Source organism: Quercus robur, chromosome 6 (assembly GCF_932294415.1).
Source record: "Quercus robur chromosome 6, dhQueRobu3.1, whole genome shotgun sequence".
Lineage (NCBI taxonomy): Eukaryota > Viridiplantae > Streptophyta > Magnoliopsida > Fagales > Fagaceae > Quercus > Quercus robur.
This window is the reverse complement of record NC_065539.1, coordinates 508,575-520,243: the sequence shown is the minus strand read 5'-3', so window position 1 is coordinate 520,243 and position 11,669 is coordinate 508,575. Positions and strand designations below refer to the sequence as shown.

The window sequence follows — 11,669 nt, the reverse complement described above, 5'->3', positions numbered from 1 at the left end:
GGGAATAGACTTCTTAACCCTCCTTCCTCTATTGATGACCTCCTTACTCTTCTTGATGAAGTTGAAAATTTGTTAGCATACGTGGAGCAAGTACCATCCAAATCAATGCTAGATGCACTTTTTCCCTTAGTAAAGGCTCTGATCAATAATAAACTTTTGAGACATGCTGAAATGGATGTGAAGGTTTTAGTTGTATCTTGCATTATTGAGATTATAATAATAACAGCACCAAATGCCCCATATAAGGATGAGCAAATAAAGGAATATTTCAATTGATTGTGGCAGCATGTGAAAATATGTCTTATGTGTCTACTCGCTCTTATAAGAAGGTGACTTCAATTCTTGATACCATTGCAAAGGTCAAGTTATGCTTGGTGATGTTGGATCTTGAGTGTGATACATTGGTTGTTGAGATGTTTCAAAGTTTCTTGAAGATGATTGTCGGGGACGTTTTTGCGACAAGGGCCGAAAATGTGAAAACGACCCAAATCTCCCCTTGGGTTCTTTAAAAGTGTTTATTGATGGAGAATCAAGCCCAAAATTCACAATGTATAGAAAACAAAGGCTAATGGTGCTTTGACAAGAGAGAATCAAAATGCTAATAATGAAAGTGCAGAAAAAGCATAAAAACATAACAGGTCTGAAACTTCGAACCACAGTCACACAAAAGAGGAAATTAAGGGAGGTTGTGAGGAAGAGAGGGAAGGTTCCTCTGTACCCATATTTCCACCCCTAAAGTTCAGAATTGTGAAAATGTTTCTTGGTTCCGTGGGTTTTTGCTCTCAAGTTTCAGCTCTATAGGGAAAACGTGGTTCAACAGGTCTGAAACTTCGACCCACAGTACCCAGAAAAGGAAATTGAGGGAGGCCATGAGGAAGAGAGGAAAGGTTCCCCTGTACCTATATTTCCACCCCCAAACTCTGGAATTGTGAGATTGTTGATTGGTTGAATGGAGTTTTGCTCTGAAGTTTCAGGTTTGTGGGTAAAACGTGGCTGCCCCTCTTTTTGAGCTGAAGAGAGAGTTTTATATAGAGTTTGGGGTGTTGCTAATGACTGGTTTTTGAGTAGTGGAAGAGGCTTTTATCCCCCATGATACTAATTTGGTGTTTTGGCTTGGGTTGCTTTTGTTTAGGGAAGAGTTTGGTATGCTTTTAGCATGATTTTGGAAATAAAGTGGGTTTGCTCTTAATTGGTTGCCTTTGGTTAGAAATTTCAGACCATTGGGAGGCTCACCTAAGTGAGGGCTAGCAAATGGAGTTAGCCAATGGGAGCCAACTATGTTTAAAGGAAAAAAAGGGTTCAGGCAGAAACTTTGGGCCACAGTCACACAGAGCATAAAATTTGTTTTGGGGTGGAAATTTTGGATACAAGACCTCCTCCATGAGCCTGAGGTACTACCAGCGTCCGTTGCTCACTTGGTAGCACGCATGGGCTGGGCTCATGCAAAAGGTCCGAAGGAACCAACCCATACCATCCAAACCACACTTTCTCAATTTCCCAATAAGTTGCATGGGTTTGGATCATGCTTAAAAGAATAATATATAATATAATATATGAATTGAGCCCACAATGAAGTCGGGCTTGTTTGAATCGGGCTTGTACGAAATCTGTCACGAAAATGGGTATCAACAATGATTAGGTCCAACCATCCACCTGTTGTACTTTCAGCTCTCAAAACAATTATGAGTCTGGTCATAAATAAAAGTAAAGACATTTCCTTGGATCTTCTTAGTTCACTTTTTGCTATTGTAAGAAAGGCAAATTAGAATGTTTCACCTATTTCGTGGACATTAGGAGAGCAAATAATCACTAGGATTAATGCCTGGCTAGAAAAGATAATGACACCCACTCAAAAACTACCTAGCAAGCTTAAGGATGCACATGATGTGAAAGTTGAAGTTGTTGAACATGCTTCTAATCAACCCTCCACAGTCCTTGAAGATCTACATCTTGGTGAAGTCGAAGAGGTTAAAACCACAGTGCTTCCTATGGTTCATAAGATTCAAGAAGAGATTATACTGATTCCACACATTGATTTTGTTATTCCAAATGAGTTTGATGTGGTGGAATTCAAGGTTTTTCTTTTCCTTGTGCTCCCTAAGGTGATTTCAGACTTGAAGCAAATGTTATTTGTCAGCATCCTAATCCTTCAATGCTTTAAAACTCGAGGTCAAGTTTTCTCCAACTAGAGAAAAATGATGCGAGAGACGCAAGAAGATTTTTATTTAGTATTATTTATGTTTGTAAGTCAATTGTATTTTTTATGTTTTAGGTCCTAGTAGTTTATTAGACTATTAGTATTTTAATTTGGGAGTAAGGTTATTTTCGTAATAAGGCAATTAGGGTTTTCTAGCCAATTAGAACTAGAGTTTAGTAATCCTTTATAAGCAACCTATTGTACTCCTTGAGGAGATAGTTGATATTTTGATGAATTGAAAAAATGACCGTTCGGTCTCTCTTTTGGTCTGGTGCTGACTCCAGGTCTATCCTAGGTGCTGACTCCTAGTGGTTTCCCCGCTTGGTGCTGACTCTAAGCAAGGCCCAAGTGCTGACTCCTAGGTCATATCCCTTTATTTTATTGTTATTTCAATTTTGTTTTGGTTGTCCTGCGTTAAACTCACACTTAGATAAAACTCAATTTGAGCAGGTGAGTTGCTAAAATTAGCAAGAGGGGGTTTTACACTTTCAATGTAAAAGTAGTTCTTTCTGCCACTTTCTTGTTAGTCTGATTTGTTTTCTGACACTTTCTTGGTAGTCTGTTTTGTTTTGAGAGACATATTAAAGTTTGGCTATTGTGCATGTAATTTAAAGAAACTTATCAAGTATTGTTTTATACCGTTGCTTTACCAATTATCATTTACCCTTTACCCCCAACAAAGGAAAAGAAAAAGAAAAGCAAGACCGTGGTCTATTGACCAGTTCTCAGCCCTCCCTTCCAATTCCATTCTAAAAAGAAAAGGAAGAAAAAAAATATATTGGGAATAAAAATGTTTATCCCCAGCAAAGATGTTCCAGCAATTGTGATAGTTTCTAATTGCTGGTATGGTCTTTAACAATCAACCTGAATTTATTTATTTATTTTATATAAGTACAATCAACCTGAATTTATTAACCGAATAGAAAATTAAAATGGATAAAGGATTCAAAACACTGTTTTTCCAGTACTAATCACACGTAAGTAGTGACGGTTTATATGGCAATTACAACAAATATTCTGTTACATTGAAGCTCCAACTTCATCTGAATTCACTGCAGCTCCATTAGGGGCATCATCTCCATGAAGCTGAGCAGAAACATCATCTATGGCTGAATTCAACTGAGCAATCTTCTCCGTTAATATTTTGCGGGTTCTCTGTAGTCATCACACCACCAATGCAATATCAATGCATTGCAAACATTTAAAAAAAATGATAACTAAAACAATATCAAGAATAGTTAAAAGAGGATGAAAATACAAGTTAACACAAACAATTTGTACAGTGTTTCTTTTTCTTATTTCTTTTCTTGAAGCTACAATTCATAAAACTTACTTATACATACGAACTATTATATTTTTCTTGTTTGTCTTATGACAACCAACCATAACTAGGCCTTTATTTGTAACCAAAAAGACTTTACTTTCAAAGCTGAACACATTAACAAACATGCATACACACAATGAATAATTTAAAGGATTACAAATGCAGGAACAACTTCTCACCTCCAAAGCTTTCTCCTCATCATATATAAATTTTGGCAACTTCCTCATCAGATCTTTTCTGTCAGCTCCAGCAAGTGCCTTGCTTATCTGCAAAAAGTAAACTCATCAGTACTTCAGCCTAAAAAAAATATTGAAAAATAAATAAATAAACAGTGCATCTGAGCTGTTGATTGTATGAACAGTATATAGATCACATCAATAGCCCAATACTTACTGATGCATCACATGGCTGTTTAATTAGGCCAGATAATTACATACATTTACATATTTCTTGATACTACCACTTTAAATGAATTATTTTTACGCTATAGGGTCAAAAATGTGACAAAAACACATGTATTACTCCAATTAATTAGAACCTACGAAGACAGATGGACAACACTCTCATTACAAAGCCACTAACAAAGATACTTGCACAGTTTGGTTTTCCATCAAATAAACCAGATTTTAGATCATTAAAGTGTCAAAATGAACACATACACTACTCTACTTAATTAATAACCTAGGGAAACACAGACACCCAAGACCAAATAAGTTGGATTTCAGTAGGTATATAAAGCTAGATACTTCAACAATACCTGGGGTGCATATATGCAGCCTAGTGTCCCAACCACCATGCCTCCCAACACAAAGCCACCAACAAAGATACTTGCAGTATTTGGTCTTCCACCATCCCCACTGTACTTGCACAAAGTACAAAGTGTTTAGAAAAAAATGGATATCCTTAGGACATGAGGAGTAGCAATCAATCTTTCTAACAAGACAAAATAGAATCCTTAATAGGAAGTGAAACAAGACTAACTAATAACTGCATAAATTGTAAATGTTTCCAGTCAATGTATTTGATTTTTCTTTTGGTTTTTTTTTTTTTTTTGGGTGGGGGGGGGGGGGGGGGGGGGCGGAGGAATGAAGACATGCACATATCTCATAGTATCTCATATTAGAAACTTAGGGTCATTCATGCTTTGGGGTTTTAAAAAAAAAAAAAAGAGAAGATTTTTGGTCTACAAATGCACACCAACATATCTAGTGCATAGCTAAATAAAAAAGGAAGAGTAAAGCTTAACCACATCTTTTTCACATTCAATTAAATGCTAGAATACTTATAGGAAAGAGTACACGGCCAACTAAATTTGTGTGAACAACTTTGAGCTAACGATGCAAAAAATGGTTGGAAGGCAAAATAATAAGCAGTACTCTACATAACAACTACTACAAAAAAGATGTTAACCACAGTAGCCATTTTTATATGTATAAATGCGTATAAAGATACAAGTACATGCTCAAATATAGTAAGACACATACAACCCATAATTCTCAATGAACAAAGTAGCGAGTCCAAAAAATCTTATGACACTACTTTTTTTTTTTTTCTTTTCATGGACAAGTAAATTGTATACATACCCTGCTCGAACTGTAAAAGGGGTTTTAGATGTAGTAAGTTTTGCTTTACGCTGAAAACCAGGAGTTAGAGATGGATCACAGGTGCTAATATTCAAAAGACATCGGTCAGTTGGCTTCAAAGAACCTGGCTTCAAATATTCAAGAATTAATTAGACGGACTGAAATCTGTGTAAATAAATATAGGAAAAATGCAAAAGCTACTACCAAATTTTCTATAAAATTCATACAAACAAAGTCTAACATGCACATCAACAGCATAATAAATACGTCTTTTTCGTGTCGTGTTTAAAAGTTATACATAGATACATATACTTCAATTGTTATAATAAGCGGACTGAAAAGGGGATTCAAACAAGCAATGCCATTGAGTTACAAGCCTCTTGGCTTGACCAATCTACCAAATCTAGATTGTGTCGTTTATTAAAAGTTGAAAACATCAATTTGTAAAGCTTACGTAGTAAAATTTATACTATTAGTAAGATATAATGTTAAGAGCATATTACAAGTATGGCATGAATGTGAATAATTGGATGAAACATTAGATTGTACGCACTATTTATACAAAAAGGTGCAAAATTGAGAGACATAAAATTAGAATCCAACTACTAGATGTTGAAACAGAGTATGAATGCAGTGAATAACTACAAAAGATGAAAAGTTCAAAAAAAAGAGTAAACGGCATATAGTAGAATTGTGGTTGTAATTAAATTTCAAAATTAACAACACAAAATTAGTAATCAACAATCAAATAATTAATTAAACTGGTACAGAATGATTGTAATAATAAATTTACGTAGTAGTATGTCAAAACGTTTCGCAGAGATCTATGCGATACAGTAAGAAATTGAAAAGAAGAAATTGTTGAGAGAGAATTTACCGGATAAGAAGTGGGTTTGATTTGGAGAGAAACAAGTAGGTAGAGCAGCAGCAGCCATTTCCGTTTCGAATTGAATTTGAAACTGTACCTTTGCTAAGCACTTCTTCGCCTTCGATGTTATCGAACTTTCGGTTTTACCAATACCAACGGATGCTTCAGATATCGGGACAATTAAATTAAATACAAAAATAGAAAGATTTCATTTGGGTCTGAATCTGACACACCCACAGAAAGAGAGAGAGAAAATAATACTGCTCAAATATTAGGCTGAGGAACAGCTGGGGCTGAGATTGGGTGGCCTTTTCTCGGCCCAGGAGTTTTCCTGGCCCAATAAATCAAACTCATATCTTACGTGAGAGTTAAGAGAAAGTGTGTGTATATATATATATATATATATTTTTTGCTTTAAAGAAATCTACTAATGTACTTTTTTTTATTATATTTTTTTTATATGTAAAGAAATGTACTAATGAAACAATAGGAAAAAAAAAAAACATAAACTTAGTTAGAACCATCCTAGAAATGGTCTCAACCACCCTAATAAGAAAAGACATAAGCAATTAACCTTACAATAAGAAGCTCATTTATAAGGTAGTGGGTAAGCTACCCTATTTCTCCCTCCTTTGGCCCATGAACAAGCTGAATTAGACATCAAGTAGGTAATCCCTGCATGTCTTCAATTGTTTGCTTTACATCCCAACTTACAATTTTAGAAGCTTTCATAATTAAATCTACAACTTTTTTAGCATCCCCTTGAATAATAAAATTTTTCATTCATTGCAAACTCCACCGCAACCAAAACAAACAACTTAAAGTCATTTTGTATAGGGCCAAAAATTGGATCCAATACTCTTGTGCACTGGACCTATCAGGATTATGACACGTATTCACTTTTGACCACATATCATGATTTTGATGAGTCTAATGCACAAAATCATTGGACGTAGGTCAAGGTCTTTGCACAATAGCTTATTATTGGGACAATTGGTAGGTTAAATGATTAAGTTCACAATTTTCTAACAACAACGTTTTTTAGGACAACTAATAATTTAACAGGCTTTAAAATTGATGTTTATTGTAGTCTTTTATCATCATTGCCGTTGAAGCTTTCCCTCTCTCAATAGTTAGAGTATTTTCTTTGAGATTGGCTTGAGATTAAATTATTATTATTTTTAAATGTCTATAAACATTATTTAGGCAAGATAATATTCAAGTTGAATGTTTCATTAATTTCTCATTTAGATTATTTCAAGTAAAAGACCAAATCAACATTTCAGAGAACAATAATTTTAAGAGACAAAAACAAAGCACCATTCCAAGATTCTCACTTCTTCCTAAGTAAAGGAAGGAATTAGTTTGAGAAGCAAACAAAAAGCAATAAAAAAGTTACTAACCAATTAAGAATTAAAGCCTTAAAACTTCATGAGGGGCTAATCAACGTTGGATTGGTAGGCATCAAATCATGAATAAGTTGATTAACTATAGTTGGCATATTAGTAATTTTCCTCGTTCGAAAGGTGATAAGCTTCAGTAATTGATTGTTTCGCCCTTATTATTAATTAATGATGTTTGCTACTATATATTACGGGTCACAAAATTAGCCACCCTTAAAGTATGATTTACAAACCAATGTGAGAATAAATTCAAAATTAACTTAATTTTGTCAATAATATGTTGAATTGAGCAATGAGAAGAGAGTGAGTCTCTTTGTAGCGGAACAATCATATTTAACACATCTCCTTCATAAATTAGATGCTTATACCCTGATTTTGCTGCTCTTTTTGCTTATGCTTTTAAGGGGTCTTGATCTTGTGCAACCCTATCCATGCTAAGATCTCTTCTTTGTTCTCTCAGGTGGTCTTTTTTAGGCAATTTGTTGCTTCAGTAACAAAGGTTGACTATCTAACTATGCGTCACGGTTTTATCAATGTATGTATTATCCACAAAGTATCTATCTCTCTCTAAAAAAAAAAAAAAAAAAAAAAAAAAAAAAAAAACAGTGCAACACACACATCTTTTTCTTTAATATTTGTTGGGGGTACAACTTCGTATTTTTGTTTTTGATCTTTACGCTAGCTAGGGAAAGCCTTTATTTATTTTTTTGGTAAGAGAAAATCTTATATTGAATACCGAATAAAGGATGTGTTAATTAAGACTTGCCTAGGGACCTCATATATATATATTTCCTTTCCCTTCTCAAAAAGTTAATTGATTTTAATAAGAAGGAAATATTAGATAATTCCACCTATATATAGTTTTGGGTATTTAATATTTTTCAATTAAATCATAAATTTAAAAAAAGTTTTATTCAAAACTCAAAACTTTCTAAACCATTTTAATGGCCCCCTCACTGAGTGAAAATAAACAAAGAAAAGCAAGCAAAAAAACAAAAGAATCAACTTCACTAAGCAAAAGTGTGAAGACCATTCCATCAAATTCAACCCAAGCAAAATTATTGGCTACCAAACGTGGACCAAATTTTTTGAACACAACTCTCACTCTTGATTCCTGTGTCTTCACTTCACAACTTAATTAATCACCATCTTAGTGTCCGTTTGTTTGCGTCTGAATTGTTTACACTTTCAGACGGCAAAAAGTGTTTTTTGAAATCAAAAAAAAAAATTAACATGACAATGTTCCTGTTAAATTTGCAGGCCCACTTGGCACCTAATGGCAAATTTGACTTTCATAAGTACATCAAAAGATCAATGGAAGATGATTTTAAGGTGGTCGTCGGTATTAGGTTGATCTCTTTCACTCTCTCCCTCTCTCTCTCTCTCTCTCTCTCTCTATGTTTTTGTTTTGTGCTAGTGCTACCATATAACCACGAATCAATGTTGATATTACAGTATACCATTGTGGACGTGCTGTATCATCTCTCTGCTTTTAAATGTCTATGGTAGGACATCTCACATCTTCTTCTCTTCCTGTACTTTGTAGTTGCGGTGACTTTGTGATTTTCATTGACAAAACCGTAATGCTGTACTTTGAACAGGATGGTACACACTCACATGGATATCATTCATGCCACTAGCGGTAACAAATTTTTATATGCTTAAAAAAAAAAAAAAAACCTTGCTTAATTTTGTGAATGTCTTTTTCAAATGTTTTCATCATTACAAAATTGGATTACTGGAATGGTAGAAAATAACTATGATTGATGGACCTCATTATGCGAGACAGACACTTCTACTAGTTGGAACAAAACTTGAAGTTATAATCATGGAAATGGCTCAACAAATCCAAGATCGAACTACTGTAGTAAAAGGGGCTCCTGTGGTAGAGCCTAGTAACAAATATTTCTGGTTCAATCAACCTGATTGGATTCTTTTTTTGATACATCTTACCTTGTTCCAGGTAATTTATAATGCCTTATTCAAGAATTCTAAATACAACATTTTTCATAATTGTTAAGGTAATATGTTATGATTGGTGTATGATAAAAGTAATACTAGTAGTGAACCCAATAAAAATAATTTGTACCAATCATAGTTTGTCATTTCAACAAGTTATGAAATTTAATTTGGTGTATAGCATTGTTGATGACTTGTTAATTTCAAAGAGGTAAAACTGTAAATACATCAACATATGGGGTTATGTTCACAAATAATTTAATTTTGAATTCATTGAACCTGTATCAAGCAAATAAAAACAAAATATAAATATGAAATGAGTAAGCCTAATGACACAATTTATTCCATAACCTTTTTACTCACATCCTATGGAGGTGGCGGGTTATGAGTAGTGAAAAATAAAAGTAATGTTAGTGGTTGGTCCATGTGAAAATAAATGGCTATCCTTCACCACTAATCATATCAATATGTCACAATAAAAGCACTTATACATGTTAATCCTAAGCAGCTTTGGATCATGTGTGTTGACAAATATATTTTGAGCTAATTAGTTTACTTTCCAATTTTACAGAACGCATTCCAAATGGCTTACTTTCTATGGATATGGGTACATGAAACTATTTCTTACTCCAGTTGCATACTGGTGTCTATAAAATCACTTATTAATGAAATTCTTTTTGATTAATTAATAAGATAATCCACTGCAGTATGAGTTCGGGTTGACCTCGTGCTTACATGAAAAGTTGCCAGAAATCTTGATAAGGGTGTTTCTTGGTGTAGCCCTTCAGGTCTTATGTAGTTACATCACCTTCCCTCTCTATTCCTTGGTGACACAAGTGAGTGCTTCCACATTGAGGATTTTTATTCAAGACTAATAGAAATCACAAAAATAACACTACTAAGCTTTGCAAAATTTGCAGATGGGGGGGTCTCACATGAAGAAGGCAATCTTTGAAGAGCAAACAGCAAAAGCTGTAAAAAAATGGCAAAAAGCTGCTAGGGAGAGAAAGAAGTTGAGGAAGGCAGGGGCGACAGATGTTTCATCATCTGGGTTCATGAGGGGAGAGAATACACCAAGCCATAACTCATCACCTATACATTTGCTCCACAAGTATAAAATCAATTCTAATGACATTGAAAGTGTTCTCAGCTCTCCTACGGCTTACCATTCTGAAAACGAACTCTCTGAGATTGAAGGTCCAGCGCGCCCTTCCTCTAATGATGACCATGAAACAAGAAGAGTAGAAACTCATCATACTGATTTCTCTTTTGTTACGCCTTGAAATTGTTGCGCGTTTCAAGATGCATACGCAGAAATGGTTTTGAGCTAATTAAGAGTATATATATAAGAGTATTCAGCCTATCTTTTTCTTACATATTGAAACCAAAAAAGAAAAATATTCTTTAGAAAGTAGAGCAAACATGGTCAATATCAAAATATTATAGGATGATAAATTATAACCACTTGTCCAAAAGTTTAAATATTTTGAAAATAGTAAATTTAATTGTTTAATTGTTATTATTTTTTTTGGAGAAATTTTTTTAATTGTTATTCAATTTGATTTCTAACATAAATACGATGAAATGCAAATCGTTAGTCTTGTAAGTTCGTTCAGATAGAGTTGGGTCATTGTCACTGCCTCTCCAAATGTGGAATAATGGCTTCCTTAAGATGGTCACCGGTGTGGTGCTTGCCACCACGCCTTCGATGCAAAAGTCAATATATAAAAGTTTTTAGAGAAAAATAAAAGAGGACTAAATATCAAAGTATTTAAGAATACTTTTGGGTGAGTCTATGTACCTAGTTTGTCTTTGATCAAAGTGTATATATATAGTTTCATGGCTCCTAGCCATTGGGGGCCTTAATTGTGGCTTTAGTGTCCTTTATGTAACGCCTCAAGGCTCATGAATATAGGTTTTGATGAGGTTCCAATGATCTGCTAACTGTTTGGTAACTGTTCAAGGTATTGAATGCTCTTTTTAATGGCTCTCTTGTGTTTGTTCGTGTCGTGTCAAGGTGGACGAGTACATTTGATGAGATCGTCCAAGGAAGTTGAATTCGTCAATCCCATCAAAATAGACACTAAATTCTTATTTTCTTCGTTTAACTAGGTCAAGCCTTGGAGGATGCAAAACATTATGAAAGAGAGTTACATAGGGTGCTCTGCTTTGCTATATTATTAGAGTTCAAAGATCAACCAGGGATTTTAACATGCGCAATACTATGAAAGGAAATCACCCATTGGGTGAGCAAATTAGGCTGGGAAGCCTGATGGGCCAGGCTAGTCCAATTTAACCCAAAATTCTTAAGACCTGAACCCCACACACACACACA

The 11,669-nt window shown here is 34.4% G+C and overlaps 2 protein-coding genes across 2 annotated transcripts; one reads left to right on the top strand and one right to left on the bottom strand.

Annotated features, from left to right (window-relative positions):
* Positions 1–3,048: 3,048 nt before the first annotated feature.
* On the bottom strand, positions 3,049–6,223 carry LOC126690411 (uncharacterized). Its single transcript, XM_050385531.1, has 5 exons — positions 5,982–6,223; positions 5,105–5,228; positions 4,279–4,378; positions 3,701–3,787; positions 3,049–3,352 (listed from the first exon to the last, which is right to left on the bottom strand). The coding sequence occupies exons 1-5, from the start codon at positions 6,037–6,039 to the stop codon at positions 3,218–3,220; spliced, it is 504 nt and encodes a 167-aa protein (XP_050241488.1). The 5' UTR covers positions 6,040–6,223; the 3' UTR covers positions 3,049–3,217.
* Positions 6,224–7,443: 1,220 nt separating this feature from the next.
* LOC126689567 (MLO protein homolog 1-like) lies at positions 7,444–10,617 on the top strand. Its single transcript, XM_050384806.1, has 9 exons — positions 7,444–7,498; positions 7,780–7,910; positions 8,636–8,724; positions 8,831–8,880; positions 8,977–9,017; positions 9,165–9,338; positions 9,906–9,941; positions 10,042–10,170; positions 10,255–10,617. The coding sequence occupies exons 1-9, from the start codon at positions 7,444–7,446 to the stop codon at positions 10,615–10,617; spliced, it is 1,068 nt and encodes a 355-aa protein (XP_050240763.1).
* Positions 10,618–11,669: the final 1,052 nt, after the last annotated feature.